We start from the raw sequence: 19631 nt of genomic DNA, 5'->3' as shown, positions 1-19631 counted from the left end.
ACTAAAACCAGCTATGTATAAATATCTTCTGATAACAGACTAAAACAAAGAAAAATAGACTCTAAATATTAAGCTGGATTTTGCAGGGGGAAAAAAACCCCAACAGAACATGTAGCCAAACAAAATGTTCAAAGAGTTTGAAAAGATGTTTAAAAATCACTCAACTATCTTCACTAATCTCACAACAGCAAAACCAGGAAAACTGTGAAATGGGAGAAAACAGATTGCATATGGAAAACTTGTTTTTCTGAGCACTATGGAGGTCTGCCAATCCTCTCCTTTTCCCAGCCAACCATGAATTTTGGCCATCAGTCTAAATTCTTCATGCAAATTCCTGGCGTTGGAATGTAAATGCTGAATTTTCCAAGGTGGTTATACGCATTTAAAAATTAATCTTGGTTTTCTAAAATTTACCACTCTGCCCTCCAACAACACAAGCTCATGAAATGTATCTCATTTTTTAAAATAAGGCTTATCATGAGTAAATGTAAGCACAATTCTTACTGCAGTTACTGCTGACAATGCATAGATCCATTTTGTGTTTTAAGTTTGTGCAGGAGTATAATTTCCACTAAAGATACAGTAATGTGCCATTAAAACACAGACATTGGACATTGCTCTACAAAAAAACCTGAATGAGCCAATGAAGAAAGAAAATGTAAAACCCATGTGAAAATACATAGCACACATATATATCAATAGGATTTTTTTGGGTTTTGCTGTGTCAAGTTCATTTTGCATTATGCAGAAGTAATAGAAAGAACAGTTAAACCCAAAAATGCTCATTGAAGCCAGCCTAGTAACTACTAGGCTCAAACAGGCAGGATTCAGTTTTTCTGAGTTCCAAGAGGAAACAGATTTAGATAACAATGTGTATTTCACAGAGAAATCCATCACTGAGTAGATATTTATATAAGGAGAGAGATATAAAAAGCAAAAGAGAAAGCTTCATCAGGGAAAAATAATGGAAGAAAGTATTTTCCAAGTAGTTCCTCAGGCAAGGACATGCTATTTGAACCAATAAATTGAAAACAGGCAGCTTTTTTTGCTGAATGTTGATACAGAATCATGTCAGCAACAGTAATGACAGATTGCAGGAATCTATGGCTCCTATTCATGATTAGCTCCATGGAAAAATTAACAACTGTTACATACAAACAGCGTAAGAATGTTTTCAAAACAAGCTCTCCATAAAAAAGGGTGATCTTTTTCTGGATAATCACTCCACAGACAAATGGAATATTCATCACCTTCCAGTAGGTTGGCAAGATTTGCTTGTGCTCTGGTGATTTGCAGTGACACTGGTGACATTTGCTGCCTCCAGGCCAGGGGTACAATTTGTTTCCCCACCCTGTTGCTCACATAAGCTTTAATACTGGTGGGGAAGAAAACTCAGGAAGCCATGCAAAACAGCATATGATCTAATACAAGACTTCCAAATATAAAATCTGTGAATGCAAACCTTGATTATGACAAATAGTAAAATACCTCTGATCATTTCAATGTACTATTCTGACACATTTTACCAACAAAGACCCAGAAAGTTTATCTGTGTCACATGATGTGTTTACACAATACTGATTAATTTCTGCTTCCAAGTCACTTTTCAGTCCATTTATTCAGTAAAATAATTGCTGTCATTTTCAGAAGAACATCTTAATTTATGTGACATAACTAAAATGTAATTCTCTGCTGAATGACAGAAAATTACTTAGTTCAGTAATAAAAAAAGAAATTTTCTCCTTAACTGACCTCACACACGAGTCAGACAATCTAGGAGCTGAAGACTTCCTCAAGTGTAGTTTCATTCCCAATTGCACTGAACAAGCTGTGTTTTAACACTGAGGCTTCTGCACCAGTGCCAGTGGCAGCACAGTTGGTTTGCTGGGGTGTCAAACAATGCTCTTTTCCTGACCCAGAGATGGGGGAACCGAGAGGTGTTTTAAAAACTTTTATAACATTTTCACTCTCACGAGAAGGGTGAGACAATACAGATGTTATAATTCACATCATCACAATCAGAAGCTATTTTCTAATTATGATACACTGTGTTTATTGGTCTCTCAGCTTTAGCCACACCATGCTGTAGATGCCTTACAGCAAATAATCTAAAATTACCCCTCATGGGTCCCACTAAAATGCATTTTCATAATCTATTTCTCCACAGTATCTCGTCTTATTTGCAAGGCCATCCTTTGAAGCTTGTTTCTAGCTTCATTTCTCTCCCAACGTCTGTCCTATTCCACGGCATTTCTAAGCCAGCATTTCTTGTCTCAAGGTTCGCATATGACCCACACTGAGAACTCTGCACAGATCCATCCCCCACGCTGGCTCAGAGCTCACCTTGTGTGTTTTGCTGTAGGTGTACAGGTAGGCCAGCCTGTAGAGGCTCTTGTAGTGCTGGGGGAAGCGGCTGAGGCACAGGCAGAAGGCGGAGATGCACTGCTCCGTCAGGAACTTGCGCTGCTCCTCCAGGTCTGCGGGGAGGCCCTGGGGAAACTCGGCCACATCCTCTCCACATGGGTCAGCCTTCTTCTTGCAGTCCCACTGCGAGCCTGGCGGGATGGCAGCCTTGAGGGCACTGCCAGAAGCACACTGAGGATCCATCAGCAGTTTCTGGCCAGTAGGCTCAGCAGGATCGTAGGATACTGAGATCTCCAGCAGCTCTTCTGACTTTCCTGCAGTTGGAACAGTAAGAGGAAAGTGAAATTGCCATTTCCAAATGGCAAATGACATACAGAAAATGACAAAAATTCAGTATGACAAAAGGCAATCCTTTTCTCCATTAAAGCATAGACAGAAATATTGAAAAAAAAACTGTGACTATTCATGATGTTCACTGAACAAGTAATCTGCAACTTATTGACAGAGCCACACAGTGGTATCTCCACTGTCTTCATTAGGGTTTTATCCTGGCATCTCCACTGTCTTCATATGGGTTTTATCCTGGTATCTCCACTGTCTTCATATGGGTTTTATCCTGGTACTTCCACTGTCTTCATATGGGTTTTATCCTGGTACTTCCACTGTCTTCATTAGGGTTTTATCCTGGCATCTCCACTGTCTTCATTAGGGTTTTATCCTGGTATCTCCACTGTCTTCATTAGGGTTTTATCCTGGCATCTCCACTGTCTTCATATGGGTTTTATCCTGGTATCTCCACTGTCTTCATATGGGTTTTATCCTGGTATCTCCACTGTCTTCATATGGGATTTATCCTGGTATCTCCACTGTCTTCATGTGGGTTTTATCCTGGTATCTCCACTGTCTTCATGTGGGTTTTATCCTGGTACTTCCACTGTCTTCATGTGGGTTTTATCCTGGTACTTCCACTGTCTTCATATGGGTTTTATCCTGAACAATAGTATGAATTCAGCACACCTTACATAATGCAGGGTTTTACATACTTTTGGAAGATTGAGGAGGAGAAGGAGGAAAAAAAGCCAAAATAAAAGAGTAAATTCAGGAACATTTTATTGCAAAGAAAAGAAGACAGAACAGAAAATTAAAGCCATGCTCTCAAGTGAAATGTATTATTCTTAATAGTCTGCCTAGAACACAATCTCAGAGCTCAAAATGGACTCGGCAGCTCACCTGGTCTTCTGCATAATGTAGGACCTACAGTTCCATGTAAGTATTTTTGTGATTAACTTGGTAACTTATAATTCAAGTGACCCATCTTTTGCTGAAGGATATCAACATTTACTTCAGAAATTATCTTGTTACAGTGGCAGCTTCCACATTTCCTGTTAGCTAACCATTACTGCTGGAAACACACATGCTACATGCATACACTAAAATGTACTTCATCCTCAAATATAAAGCTGCTCCATAACTTTTTCTTTCATAAGGCTGAACTTTTGAGTCAAACATGTTTTATACAACACACATTTTTCAAAATGTGCTTGCCTGATGCCTATGTCTATTATAATTTTACTGTACAGGTAGCTTTATGGGAAACAACATCTGTTCTAAAAAACATCAGTAATTTAAGAATGCATTTGATGGTTTTTCTGACAGAGAGATGATGACAATAACACAGCTCACTGCAAGCCTCAAAAAGAGCCATGATTTTAGTCTAGTAGCCAAAAGACTACTGGATTTAGTGATTATGCAAGTAGTATTTCACAAAACTAGGAACTGGCATCTATTCCAGCATGTCAATGCAAGCACCACCACAGGCTTCCCTAGCTTAGGCATGACTGAAGTAAAGTATTTTTAAAAACAAGAAACCAAGGTAATCTAAGTCTGCAAACAAAGAGATAACTGCTTGGCACTTGCTCCTAGTGAGATCAGGGAAGTGATTCAGGACTCTCCACACAGCATGATCTCTCATTTCTGGAACTGGGAAAGTGTGAACTGGCAAAGAAGACTTAACATCCCACAAAAAGCCACAGCCTGGAAAGGTGGACAAAATTTACACATTGGTTTTGTTTGTCTTTCCCTGTTGAAGTCCAGGCTCTTTATCTACTGCCACATCCAACTGTACAAACATCAGACAAAGGAAAATTCCAGCTAATGGATTTTGAAACCATTTTTCCAGTGGAATACAGAACACTTAGTACTATTATTTATGGAAAAATCTGGTAGAGAGCAATTCTAGTTCTCCACTGGAATCAAGTATACAATGGAATAAAGCAGCTAAATTCTACTACTTAAACTCTTCTCTGTACTGATTATTAAGCTGCTACTGGGACAGAATAAGAGGGCATCTGTTTCTGGGAAAAGTAGAGTTATTTGAATATAGTTTGAGACTATATTCAAATAACTACTCTTTAAATTATTTAAAATATTAAACACTGAAGAAAAAGCAAATAATAACCTAAAATAAGGCAAGTCAGTCAAAGGGCCAGCAGACAGGAGTTTAGTACTCCTTTGTAAGATTTAACAGATAGAAAAAATTGGGTTGGTGGCCACATAAGTGAGGCACAGTTCCAAATTTAAGCACACATACAGGCAGCAATGATACCTAGTTAAAATTCTTAGTCACAGTGCAACATATTTCAGTGCATCTACAAGCCAGCAGAAACAGCTGAATGAGACTCTTGCAGCTGACATTATCTATTAGATCAGGCATACCCTTTTCCTCTGCAGATCCCAAGGTCTCTTTGCTGAGCATCAGTGTATCAGCATAGGTAGCAGAAATCCTCTTCTCTGTGTAAGTCTTCTTCAGGCTGTCTTGAGAGCTGGCAGGCTCATTGAACATATCCTGTGTGGAACTGGAGTCAGACAGCACTGCCCCAGTGCTATCCTGACTCCTCTCTGCAAAAGAGATAAAGGAGGAATGCACCACTTCATACTCCTCAAGCTGTTACTTGTCTCTTGGTAACAGCAACACAAAACTGCAAACTCTTACAACTGCCACATAGGTTCCCTTACCACCACCAAGAAAAGGTATTTCATTCTCACCACATTTCTTCTGAGATTATAATCCTGGAATTTGATTCAAAAGCAATAAAGCTCAACTTTCATGAGCACTTAGACTGGGGACACAATATTTCAGGTAGTATGGCCCTGTAAAATCTCCAAAGTTTACCATTTGCCTTGAAAAGCACCCAGTATAATTTTGAACCTGACACAAGCAAAGTTCAATTGACAAGAGAAAACCATGAAGAACAATACTGGTAAAAATTCTCATGAAAGAATGAAAAAAAGATACAAATAGAAGGCAAAGACTTGCAGGAGTGATCTCTGATGCAAACTATCTTGCAGGTGTAAGATGCTATTCAACAAACATTCTGAAAGGTGATTTAATATGGCAAATAAACGACACATCAAAGAACTTGGCCTAACACAGACAGGGAAACTGGACTTCAAGGCAGCACAGAAGAATAGCAGAAGTGATTTTACCTTGACAGAGTGGAGCAGCGGCTGCTGACTGCAGTACAGTCACAACTAAGCTGTTAATCTGCACAGGAACAGGCATTGTGACTTTATCGGGGGGGATAAAACACACCTCAGAACAGGCAAGTGAAAACCTCCCACTCATGTCTGAAACCTGCCAGATACAACCCAAGTTCTTTACATCAAGGGTTATCAGAGGCAATCCTGCATGACTAAAGAACACAGCTTAGTCTCTGACAGAAAGAGACCAGCACATTCCCACTGAAAGGGGAAACTGGCATTTTTCCATATTGTGCCAACATAATTTAGTGTTCAGTATAAAATTCCATTACAGGGAATTCCCTTTAAATCTGGAATCCACAAGAATTATTTCAAATTTCTTCTTAAGATACTGATACTTGATTCTGTGATCTAGTTAAAGGTGACCTTGCTCATTGCAGGGGTGTGGGACTAGACAATCTTTAAAGGTCCATTCCAACCCAAATCATTTTATGATTCTATACAGAAATGGCATAACCAGGAGGGGGTTACATCCATTGTCTAGGTAGTTCCACTGCATTCTGATTCACTAATTTTATTGATAAGATCAAGAAAGAAAATTAACAAAGCAAAAGCCCTTGCTTTGAGATGAGCGGATAATTTAATTAAATTTCTTCTGTTCCATCTGAATTGCACTTGTTCAGGAGAGAGCTAAGGGCCTCCTATGAATTTATTTTATCAAGATAAACCCCTCTGCAAACCTTCAGCTTGCAGATCATGTTCTGCTTATTAGGACTCCAATGAATTTAAACCAAATTTGATGCACTCTGTAGGTTTTTCACTACCACACAAAGAAAACCTTCCCTTTCAGTGAGCATATCTTGATAAAACTATATCTTGAAAAAGAATGGGGGAACAGTATTTGCTTCCTAATTGGAAGCTATATAAGCTGGTTAATGATGACAAGTTTTATACAGAAAGAATATAATTATAAAGAATGGGAAGAGAAGGATTCTGAAGAGAGGTCAGTCAAGCTTTAAATGACTCAGTTATAAAGCTTTAATAACTTTCTGTGGTACAAATCGATACTATTGAACTCCCAGTTGACATCAGGAAAACCATTTACAGGAGTTCTCTTGATATTTTTTTAAGAGAAGTTTCTGTATCTGTGGCAGAGAAGCTGAATTACTCATCTAGGGAAAAAAAAATTGCAAATTTCCAGATGTTGCCACAAGCCTGCAGGTCAGTTCTGATGATGGGTTATGACAGATGTAAATCAAGAAGTGCCAGACCAATATGCCTGGGTGAGATCAGATCACTGGGAAATTACAGTACTTTTTTATCATGCAAAGATAGACAATGATTCAACACATTAGATTTCAAATGTATGCATGAGCTTTTCCTTATGGGAACAAATGTAAACACCTCCTTACAATTAGCTAGCTAATTTAATTTGAAATTTCTGCTTAAATGAGTGTGGGTCTAGGTAGGGATGTTTAATCTCCTTTTCTTTCAATACATTAACTCTATTTAAAAAATAAATATATTAACATCATGCTCCTTAATCACTGGAAACCAGAGGAAGATGACTATTGAGACTATTGAGACTTTCTATTATATTAGATATTCCTTGAATGCAGCAGATAGTTTCAGACTAAGTGAGCCAGATGGAAAACTCTGGAGTATTCCAGAAATTAGCAGCAGCCACCAATTATTAGTATTAATTTCTCAGAAATCACAGAGGATGGGTAAAGTCCCAGGGAATGTCAAACAAAGTGTAGTACTTATCTTTACAAAAGATGAAAGGTCAAAGCTGGGAGCCAGCCAGCCTTCATTTTCCACAGAATTATTTGAGCATAAATAAATAAATCCTTCTCTAAGTACAAAAAAGGTAACACAATCAGGAGTAGAAAATGTGTGAGTGGATCCCAGCACACACAGTGACACAAATGAATTTGTGATGAATTTGTGTCTCAAACCAGAACTGGCCAAAATGTCAGGCTACTCTAAACACACCTCAGCAAAGCTGCACTCTTGAATGTGTAATCAGTAATTTCACAGAAAAAATATGTAAGAGTCTTCCTGTTCTACTGATCACTAATGAAAATTAAACTTAATTACGGTGTCTGTATTTGGGACCCACATTTTTAAAAAGACACTGAAATAGGGAAAAATTAATTCAGAGGAGAGGATAAAAATGAGAGATTAATGAGATGACATATGAAAATTACCAGGAGAATTGGACTTCTCTTAAAAAGATGAGGGAGAATTTCCAAATACATATGATTAACCAAAATAAAAATACAATAATTGCTGTTCATATTCATTAGGTACAGTGCAAAAGGCAATAGGTTTTAACTGCAGCAAGAAAATTGACTTTTTTTCCCCTCATCTCTATCTAAACTGCTACACATAGTTAGAAAATAGCACAGTGAACCAACCTACAGCGTCACTGTGGGCTTTTGAAGACAGGCAGACAAAATAGCCATCATTTCTTAGGTTACCCAAGATGTTCCTTAATATAATAAAAAGCTCTGTCAATACCTAAATATTGCAGTATGCAATAGAGAACTATTGGCAACTCTGGTTTTCGAAAAAAAAAAAAAAATTCCATATTCTGTATATGTGAAAGTACTATTATCTTCTTGCCTAGCTGCCAAATGCATCTCTTTTATAAAAATAAAAATATAGCATATATTTTACATTTGTTATGCTATGAAGCTTTTCCTTTCTCTGGTAAGAGCTGAGTGCAGTTGAGACAGTCATTAGTGCTACTTAACCTACGTGCCAAAGACTGCAGTGCATGAGGCACGAGAATGAATTCCAAATTCCCAACTGCTCTCAACACCTGCCCTTCTGAATGACACAAATCCACAGAGAACATCGGTGCTTCTTAATAATTTCTGAAATGATTAGACACAATTTAATGCAACCCAGTGTAATTTAAGAGTTAAAGTATTAAAAAGTATTTTTATATTGTTAAAAATATTTTATTTTTTTATGTTTTTATATTTTGTTGACCTATTTTCTGAGTTTCTCCACCCAGCAATAGCAATAATGCAAGCTTTTCCAAAAAGCTGGGGTGGTCCCTCGTTGTAAGAGATTGGTAAATCAAGAACTAAATGTTCTTTTGAGGTCCCTCCCTATAAAGTTTCCTATTACTTCAAAAGCTAAGATAAAAACACAGCTGGGTATTAATGTCCCAAAATTATTATCTGGAGCGGAAATGAAGAGACTAGGGAGAAAGTTCTACTAAATTGTGCATAAGTAACTGTAACTACATTCTTATGAAAAATATGATCTAATAGCAGATGTTTCTCCTTGGTATTATTATATTTTGTTTCATTGCATCATTACTAAGTTTTAGGAATATTTCAAACAACCCAATGAGCTGAAATCTCAATTTGATGTAAAGTTAATACTTCATGCTTATCTCTAAAAATTTCAGAAAATGGCACTTGAAAGCAAGTTTCTTTTACCTCATTTCTCATAATGTCCTCAATTTGTGACATTTCATTTCAAATCTGTGTCAGATAACATCCCCTATGCTGTCAAAAGGTGAAAAAGAGCAGCTTTGGACAGGAGATTTAAACAGGTCAAATGAAGAATCTTGTTAACTTTCAAAGAAATTAGTAAAAAAATATTAATTATTATCAGAAAGATGGCATTGGGAAGAAAGAACTTGTGTATTCATCTGTACTGCCAAGACCTTTATTGCATCACCCAGAGGTCCTGTCAGTCACATGGATTGTTAAATCACTGTCATTACTAAAACACATCTGTCACAGATGTTAGAAAAAAGATCTGAAGTCTGTTTGCCTTAATCCCATGCTTAAGAGCATTTTAACACTAATCTTATCCTGAATGGAATAGGTTTAATGGCTTGACTTCAAAAATCCCTGTTCCCCACTGTTTCTCCACAAGCAGAAACAGCCATCAGCATGTCACTGTCACTGCTCCCTCAGCATTTGGGCACAGCCCCTGCTGGCCACCCCATCACCAGGACAAAGTTGTGCTCAACTCTGGGGAGCATAAATGACTGTTTAATTTTAAAATACAACAGGAAACAGGCTCAGGCAGCAGCATTACCCTGTGCCAGCAGCCTCCCACAGCAGCCCTGTGCACCATCCATAAGCCTTGTTACCCAAATTGAGCCCCCTCATCACTGAGCAGGGACAAGGAGGGTGATGTGTCATGGTGAGTGACCCAAACTGAGCCCCCCCAGCACTGAGAAGGGACAAGGAGGGTGATGTGTCACAGTGAGTGACCCAAACTGAGCCCCCCCAGCACTGAGCAGGGACAAGGAGGGTGATGTGTCACAGTGTGAGTGACCTGAACCAGCTCAGACAATCCCAGTGCCAGAGCTCTCACTGCTAAGCACGATGACCAGGTACAGAATTACAGAATTTATGCACAGCTTCATGGTGCCAATGACAATGAGGTGTTCTGCCTTTGACAATTATTTACTATGCAGCTCAGTAATCTTCTTTTGAAACTTTCTGGAAGTTAAAAGGAAGATGGAGAAGACCTCTGAAACACCTACATACAGGAGCATGTAAAAGGCTCAGAAAACCAAACTCACTTCTTAATGATATCTTTGTCAGTCTTAAACATGTGAAGGAAAATGTGCATCCAGTTACTGTAAGAAGGTATCTGAATCATGATAAACAATCAGTTCCAAGTCAAAAAATTAGATATGAGTGGCATAGAAACCCTTTCTACAGAGCTCTATACATATGCTAACTCAATTTGCAGAAACAAAACATCCTGCTGCACAGTTCAGAGCTTATGAATAAGCAACTATATATAACTGAAAAAAAAATCTTGTCTCATGCAATAAAAGTGGGCTGTTCACAGGCTGTGAAGGTACAGACTCTCTTTGTCCTGCCTGGCACCACTCTCCCCTCTTCACTTGAACATATGAGCATTTTTCTCTACTGGTCTGCAGTCAGAAACATGATGTATCACAGAATTCTCATTCTGCAAACAGATTCCACCCATAACGGAAGACAACATTTAGCTCTGCATCAAAAGGCATTTGCACATTATTAAAAAACAAAAGAATTGCAAAGATTTGCATGGGAGTAGGTTAATTTGAGGACAGCAATTCAAAGGGAGTTCTCTTTTAACATGAGTCAAAGATGAGAGTCTATATTTTGTCTGGCTGTACCGAACACAGAATGTGTTTCCATAACTTACAGTCCTATATTGCTGTTCTGTCTTCAAGAGCAGAGCACCAGAGTATCTCACCCGTGTCCCATTTATTTGGACAAATGCTTTTTACATAATCTCACACTACATCTCAGTGTGACACTTGTACTAATCAGAGAGAGGTTAAATTGGGGAAAGGTAAAAATGGAGCACACTGCAATAAACTGGCTGTGATTCATTATTCATGGAGTCCAGTATGCAGTCCCCATGAACATCCAGCACCACGTGCCAGAACAGGACATGCACTGCAGACCCAAAGATTTCATTTTTAACTGCTGAAGAGAGAGAATTTTAAGGGCAAGCTTTTAATGTTCCAAAATGCAAAGTGGATGTTCTTTTTATGCACAGAAACATCCACTCCATCCCAGAAGCTGGTTTAGTTAAGCAGGAGTGACAACCTGGTGCAAGAAGTTGCTCAGAGATCACCTTTGTCTCATCAGGATGTTGAGAACCCCCATTTACAAAAACTGTGCATCTTCATCACATTTGCAGAATTACAGACCGACAAACTATGGAGTGAGACTTCTCCCACAGCACGAAGCAAGGAGCCTTTCCCAGTGAGTTTATCATGCAGGTTCTGCCAATTATTAAAAGCAAGCCGTGACAGGTAAAAGCAGGAAGAGAATGCCTGGGGAACAGAGATTTGTGTAAAGGTTAGAGGCAGCACGGGCAATATTGGTTGCAAAAGCAATCAGGCAAAGACAAACACAAAAAAGGACAATTAAGTCTAACTACACACGACATACTACATGACATGGATGAAGACTTAAACAACACAACATTTTAACACTGCAATAGCCATGGATACATCATCTGCATACCACCACAGGAATATGGAATTGAGTATCAACACAACAAAGGCATATTACAGCAAAAAAGACTCCTAAACAATCTCCCAGTCTACTTTTTGGGAAACAGATTCCTTATTCAGACTTTTTTTTCAAATTTTACTACTTTTCCTGCTTTCTGAACTAGCTCTATTGCTTTTATTGGAATAACTTTACTGACTACATACATCCAGTCTGTATGGAGGAGGACAGAGAGCTTATCTGTTTTGCTATGTAACACTGACCATTTAGCTGTGTAAACACAGTAACAGCACAGGTAATGAAAGTCCCAGTGCCTGAGTGAACTGGGCAAGTTCCTGGGTTTTCCTGTTTCTTATTTTGCTCTTAGAAAATAAGAGTCTGAACTTACGCTTCAGACTTCAAATGGAAGTTTTCACTTTGGAAGGTTATAAAGTAGCAATAGGCAGGGGTGATGACAGGAAAGAAGGGATTAACAGAAGGAAAGAAAAGATGTTGCCAAATGGAAGGACAAGAAAAGAGAAAGGAAGCTGCCCATTTTACACACATGACAGCAGCAAGTCAGCCAGCAAATAACAGCTGCCACTCAGCAATACTTTGTCTCCTTGAAGGAGATATGTGCTAGCAGCTGCCACAAGAAAAAAGAAGTTTAGTTACTTTCCAAGTTGTATTTACTGGTTCCTTTCTACTATTTTCATTAAATACACAACTTAAAACTAGTATCACCAGCATTGCATTCACTGGATCTGAAGCCTCTTAATGCTCTCAACTTTATCAGTGATTTCTGCATATCCCAGTCATCATCTTCTACCAGCAAAACATCCTAGAGAGCTACAGAACTATGACACTTTCAAATATAATGTATTCTAAGTAAGACTGCCCTCACAGCTTCACCTGTTCACAGATAAATGTTTGAAGTTCAGAACCCCAGTATTTTCAAGAAAAGATGTTTTGCTGTACAGCAATTATCTCCAGCTTGTAATGAGATAACTCACTGCTCTAGAAGGCACTAAACTAACAAGCTCACCAAAACCCAAACCCACAAAACCCACAAAATTAACAGAGTAAGTACAGTTCAGAAGGAACTGCAAGTGTTCATCTAGTCCATTCCTCTGTCCATCAGGATAAATTGTATCTCCATCATGCCTGGCAGACAGCTGCATTGCCACTTTTTAATGACTTCCAGTGCTAAATATTGCAGGGTTATACAAAACCAGAATTTCCTAAGACTACTCTAACACAGTTTTCTAATGTTCAGAATGAAAATGCAATTTAAGTGCAATATCATCTGTTCTGTCTTCCATGAACATGGATATCCATGGGGTTTTGCCTCTAATTCTTAGTGCAGCTTCCAACACTATTTAGGTTACTCTGCTGTCATGTCTCCCCTGAGCCTTCTTCTTTGCAGACAAACCATTGCAATTCCTTTTCTCTTTCCTCACAGGTCATGTTTTCTCAAAGGACAGAAGACAGAAATGGTCAAAAAAAGTCTGAGGTCAGTAATAATCCCAACAGCATCTTGCTTATGATAGTATATGAAAAGTGTGTAAAACTGTACACCCTTACTTTACCTATGCCATCTATGATCAACAATATCAATGAAAGAGTAAATAAGAGTATTGTCAAGCCTCAGAAAGAATAAATACCTAGGCTGAATTTTGGTCAACTTACTAATTTCTGAACAACAATATAGACTGCTTTGTTCCTGTCAGAATGGTTAAAAAAATAATCCAAAGAGTAGTCAAACAATGAGTACTTTCTTGCTATTTTTAGGAATGGTACAATGGAAATGCTGGTGCCAGCTTTCTTCAGTGATGTGATTATGTGTAAGATGTCAAGAGCATTTTACTTCAAAAGTATGTATTTTAAAACTAGTAAAATGCAAATGCATGCAGAAGAGCACAGTATATGTAATAATATAAAAGTGGAAGACTTCTGAGCCTGTTAGCTCAGCCTGTTAGCTCTTCCATCTGTAACAGCCTCAAGGCAAATATTTCACTTTCCTGGGGTTCTTCAATATGCTGTATCCAGGGTTTAGTTGTGCCAGCAACTTACAAAACATTATGAATGATGCAGTACTCTGCAATTCTCCTTGTCATGGTTACACACAGCCTTCCTGAAGATCACCCAAACTCTGCCTCTTCCAGCAGCTGACATTTGGAATTGCTTTGACAGCACAAAGCTCAGTCCCAGCTAGGCTCAGCTTGCAGATCCAGGCACTGCTCCTGCAGCCCTGGCAGAGGCAGATGTTCCTGCACTTGCACCTTCAGGCTTGGCTCAGCAGCCGCCTCCGCTCCCACCGGGCCCTCGGCTGCCGCAGCCCAGCGTGCCTCACTGGAGAGGAGCTCCAAAGCACACACACTGAATATTTATCTAGCTTATGGCTCTCCTGGGAGAACTGAGACACTCTTCAGGACCTAAGCAGATGTAGTCCTAGGCAGAAATGCCCCCCACAGGGAATATTACTTAAGAAATATTTAAATATTTGCTCTCTTCTATGCTGTTGTGTAAAAAGAAATCAAAAAGCCAATAAAAGAGCCTGATCACTACATAACCCATTGACACCTCCACACTACAAATGATTTCAAAACAGTCTAATGAATTAGTCCCAAGTGAAATGCAAGCAGTAACAAAACAAACATTTCTCTGTTCAATATAATGAGAGAAATAAAAGAGCTTCTGTCAATTGCACCAAGAATTGTTGAAGAAAAGAAATAAATTCACCCTGAAAAAATTTCAGGTATACGAACATTTGTTTCAAAACCATGTAAACCAAGTTATTTACAATTTCCATTATTCAGAAAATGACAATAGGAAGCAGCCCACCCTCCAGAAATAAATTTATATCAAGCAAAGCATTTCTGTGGGGCCTGGCACAGTCTAACAACACCAAGCTAAACACTGTAGGTATTTTACTCCTTGAGTGCTGATACTCATAGATCCAGATGGATAAACAAATGTCTGGAAGATTAGAATTAGAATCAAATTCCTAGCCAAATAATAAACTCAGGTTACTGAAATTGTAACTTAATTTCTATTATATATGCAATTGCAAAAGCTTCATTAACACTATGACACCACCCCCCTTCTTCTTGCACTTATAAGCCAATTATTTATTTTATCACTTTATATTCAAAGATGAGCTGCTAACCAGTCATTGTAAATGATAAATAAAAATTAAAAGATGAAATCTACTGGACTGTCATGCAAATCACTTCGTGCTGAATCACAATATATTCAAAATAGTTGCCACCTGCCTCCTTCAAGAAATTGTAATACTGGCTTGTGTTGTTTTTTTACCAATTTGTCTTGTTGGAACCAGTTTAAATTTTCACCATTCATTTCACACAGGCCGAAACAGTGTCCAGCCTTCTAAAGTTTGAACCCACATCTTTCCTAAAGAGCTCTGAAGAGAACAAAAATCACTGAAAATTCAGTGAGCTCATACTCCTCCTACCAACATTACCATTTTGACTAAATGACAAGTACCAGTGGTGGCAGGTGACAACTTTGAGTTTTGTATTTAAAGCTCTGACTGTACATCGATTTTATTTAAGGCACTGAATATATAAAAAGATAATGAGCTTCAATATTGCCCGTGATACCACAGACCCCTCACCCTCCTTGAGCAGTTTGAGCAAACTGGTCAAACCCCCCATGCTGAGCTCAGAGCACCTCCCTGCTGGCAGAATTGAGAACAGGGACTGTACCGTCCGGCGTTGCCTGCTGACGGGGTTTTTTACATTTGACGTAATCGTGGTCAACTGGAGTGGCTGTGTAAGGTGGGGATGTCAGACCTGGACCCGAGGAGGAGGGGAGGGAAGTCCCAGGGCCTGGCACTGTTCCAGCTGAGGAGTGAGAGTCTTCATCTATCAAGCAAGGTTTTTCTCTGGGAGGGCGAGAAGAAAGGGGAAGTCTTTATATACATGTTCTTACAACATTTCCAATACAGCAACTGAAACTCACTACTTGTCGCTGTTGGACACGAAGTGAGTACACAGAGTCTTAGTAAGTTCCAAAGAGAAAAAGAGCCAATTGTATTGCTGACCTCGCAATATATAGAATTCCAAAAGTGACAGGGGATTGGAGGATGAAATTGCCACCTCTCCAACCACACTGGTCAAACCAACAGTCCATCAATTCTCCCACAGAGAAGAATGCAAAACAATCATTATTTACATGAACAGTGCATGAGAACTCCAGTAGAAGTATGTAAACATCAGGAGGTATAGAAAACTAAAAGAAAACTTTCAAAAGAACTGTAAAAGAAAACTTAACACTTTTAAAAATCAGGGCAACATTCATTGAGAAATTCTAAATAAAGAATTTTTAGTACAAGTTATCTTCCTCCCTGCAGTGGTTTTGGTTTGTTAATTTAAGATTTTTTAATTTAATGTATTTTTAGCTTAATGTATTTTTAACTTAATGTATTTTTAACTTAATGTATTGATGAGTGTTGTGGGTTTTAGTGTTGGTTAATCACTTATGTATTAATTTCTTGTTGTGAGGTAGGAAGATAGGATTAGGAGAAAGGTAAAGTAGATTTAAAACTTTAAAAGGGTATAAAGAAAACTTTATTAATAGTAATCAAAAAAAGTAGAAAGAATTAAAATACATTTTTTAGAAAACTTTTTAAAATAAGTTTTTTTCTTATTGATAATGTACAGAAATAAAATTTTAAAATTTTAGTTTATTACTTTTCAAATAGGGTTTTTTTTTTTTAGTTTATTTAGGGAGAGAAAGTTTTTTTTGTCAATGTTATGGAGATTTTTTTTTTAATAAGAGGAAAAATAGTTTTTTGTGGTTCTCAATTTTTATGATTAGCAGCTGCCCAGGGAAATTTGTAATTATGAAGTTTCTCCACCATGACACTCCCTTATCACTGGTCAATAGTAAACTCTTCTTTATGTTGCAGTTGTTAATGAGAAAAATTGTAAGGACCAAAATCTCTTGTCCTATAAGCGAATGTAATTTGTGTTTGCATTTTTCAACTGTTGATTTTAAAAATAAAATTTATGAATAAATAAAAACAGTGGCTTCCAAATGGATCACAAGATCAAAATTGTTTCTTCCCCTCCCATTTCCTCTGTGCCACTTATTGAGATCTCAGAGTAGCATTTAATCTTATTCATGGTACCTGAAAACTGCAAACATTAGCATAAATTTTATTCACTTTGTTTATATTTTATTCAGCTTCATTTTAATAGCTTTTTGTACAATAGTTTATCAGCATTCATTCAGAGGATACTGCTGGAAGCTAGCACTCACTTTTCTGCAACTTTTGGGGTGTTCTTCTCCTCACCCCTGGCAAAGGGTCCCTCGGAAGCTTCTTTCATAAAACTAACAAGAACCTCTGCATCTACTCCAGAGTCTGGTTTCCCCACAAGTTTCAAAATAGAAGCATGAAGTCGAAAATATACCTAAAAAACACCAAAGTCCTTTTGGTCAGTAAAGAATTTGTAGCTCTGTAATCTATTACAAATAGTCCTTTCTCTACAGAATCTGCAGGAGTTAGCTACCTGTCACCTAAACTTACCTGAATTAAACTTTCCCTGCATTTGAAAGTTGCTTTTAAATTACAAAATCTTAACACTGTACAAATTTTATAACCATAACCTATGGAACACAACAAAGAAAGCAGAACTGGCCTCGCTGCGGGCCAAGTGACCACTGGGTATGTTCTAGAGTCACTGCCTTTACCAGAAAACCCAGTGAAAGCAAAGGTCCCACCTCATGCATGAACCTGTGCCTCCATAGGAACAAGATGCCTGTGAATCCTATCAAGGGTTTGATTTTTATAAAAACCAATGAACTGTGTGCAGCAAAATTCAGAAGTGGAATTGCTACCCACCTGTCCAAATTGCCTTTGAAATGAAACCAGGCTCCATTTCACTCTCCAAGTGTGTCTTGCAAACATTTCCCAACACAGAACACCATCTACAAGTGCCTACCAACCTGTAGAGAAGAAGACTTAGAGCCTACACATCCAACATTCTTTTACCTCCAACGCTTCCATGGCAAGTTCTGGTGGGTTGTGGTAGTGAATCTTCTTTGGGTAGCGAGCAGCCTCCTCGTGCAGGTAATGGCCTGCCTGTTTGTAGTGCAGCAGGTACACCACGGGAGGCTGCTTCTGCTTCTCAGCTATCTTGCCCAGCATGTAGTGGATGAGCCACTCCTCCTCGTCGCCGTCGCCCTCGCAGCGCGCCGCCGACGTGAAGCACAGCTTGGCTGTCTCCAGCATGCTGTCCCTGCGTTCCTCCATCTGCCACGGGGCACAACACAGCACACCAGGTCACTGCAGCTCACGTGGCAAACCCCAAAAACGGGTACAAGCACATGAACACGGCACAGCCTTTAAACACTTCACACCGAAAAGATGCAGAAGTGATCAAATACATCCCAAGTGGTGAAACACACCCCAACAGCCCACAGAATGTGCTTATGGATAGGTTTGCGTTCACTCTGGTAACTGCTGGCACAAACAACCAGAACAAAATAGTAAGACAGAAAAAATACTTATATCTATATATATTTATATGTATTTATATCGATATCTGAAAAATAACAACCCAATATTCATGTCTACAGAAATTCTACTGCTTTTTCGCAGCTGTAATTATCTTAACTCTTCAAAGAAAAAAATTATTTGCTTTGTTCTGCAACTGAAGTCTGCTAAAGCCACTATGGACCACTCTTGTTTGTGAAGAAAAGTGTTTCATCTTGCTTGCAATGTATTAAATTTTGAGATGAATATTCTCCCCACCCCATCAAAAAATATTAAAACCAGCAGCATAAATTAAAGTTAAATGCCAATAAATTCATGTAAAAAAAACTAGGTCAAAAGATGCATTAATGTAATTTTCCCTCTTTGAAAATGAAGTTTATAAATTTAAGCTGTGTGGCTATAACCAAGAACTAAAACATAACCTTTCCTTTCCTAAGCATTTTGTAAGAAGAAGAGAATAATAAGGTTTTTATGTATGAGAAACACATACCTGAAGAGATATATCTGTGGAAATGAGATGAAATTGCTTCAATTTATCTTTTAGTATAATAGAGCTTTTCTTACTAAATTATGCATTTTTAATATATTCACTTGAAAAAAGGAAGACTTAAGTAGTCCTAAACAAACATTCTCATTTAATACTCAACTTCAGATGGCTGCTCTGTATTGCTCCTTTTATCTGATAATATGAAGTAAGTCCAGCACTATCCCTGGAATTTTTCAACAAATCCCTCATTGCCAAGAGGCTGCAAGACCATAAGACCAAACTTCTGATAGGGCAAAGACAAAAAATGTAGTAAACTTAATTTTATGAGGAGCTCACTTTGGAGTTGTTGGATGCAATAACCCTCCAGAAGAAATCTCTATTGTTATTTCAAACATATTTTTTAATAAGCTATTTGTTCCCTTTTGATACAGGCTGACATCAGCTTTGTTCTCAGGCAAGGAAGTGCCTGTGGGAAGTGCAGTGTTAATGCAGTGCTGGAGGCAGCTCAGATGTGACACTCACCACCTCCTGTCAATACTTCTCCCAGAAGCAAAAGGTGCTCCCAGCACTGATCTCTCTAGTTCAAACACTGAAAGTTTTACAAATTACAGCAGAGCACCAGCACTTCCTTTTTTTCACTGTGCTTCCAGCTGCAGAGTAGGTAACATTTGGAAATCAGAATAGCTAGATCAGAAATGGAGTTCACTGGAGCTCACATTTTTCCAAGCAACTCTTATCACTGTCACAGTGTATTTAGAATTGTTCATTTTGGTTTAGCAATAAACTTCTTAATAATCTT

The 19631-nt window shown here is 38.3% G+C and overlaps 1 protein-coding gene across 5 annotated transcripts in view; it reads right to left on the bottom strand.

Moving 5' to 3' along the window:
• The window catches only part of CABIN1 (calcineurin binding protein 1), a 109118-nt gene that overhangs the window by 64103 nt on the left and 25384 nt on the right, over positions 1 to 19631 (bottom strand). For all 5 annotated transcript variants that reach the window (XR_014958561.1, XM_021549888.3, XM_021549890.3 and 2 more), the window contains exons 25-29: positions 17842 to 18102; positions 17109 to 17260; positions 15551 to 15729; positions 5080 to 5262; positions 2344 to 2678 (exon numbers count right to left, since the gene is read on the bottom strand). Coding sequence is in view for 4 of the 5 variants with exons in the window: in XM_021549888.3 (XP_021405563.3) it covers positions 2344 to 2678; positions 5080 to 5262; positions 15551 to 15729; positions 17109 to 17260; positions 17842 to 18102 (1110 nt within the window). In the remaining variant the exon portion in view is untranslated. The remainder of the gene's footprint in view (positions 1 to 2343; positions 2679 to 5079; positions 5263 to 15550; positions 15730 to 17108; positions 17261 to 17841; positions 18103 to 19631) is intronic.

This window comes from Lonchura striata, chromosome 15, assembly GCF_050655825.1.
Source record: "Lonchura striata isolate lonStrDom1 chromosome 15, ASM5065582v1, whole genome shotgun sequence".
Lineage (NCBI taxonomy): Eukaryota > Metazoa > Chordata > Aves > Passeriformes > Estrildidae > Lonchura > Lonchura striata.
This window is presented reverse-complemented; position numbering and strand designations above follow the sequence as displayed.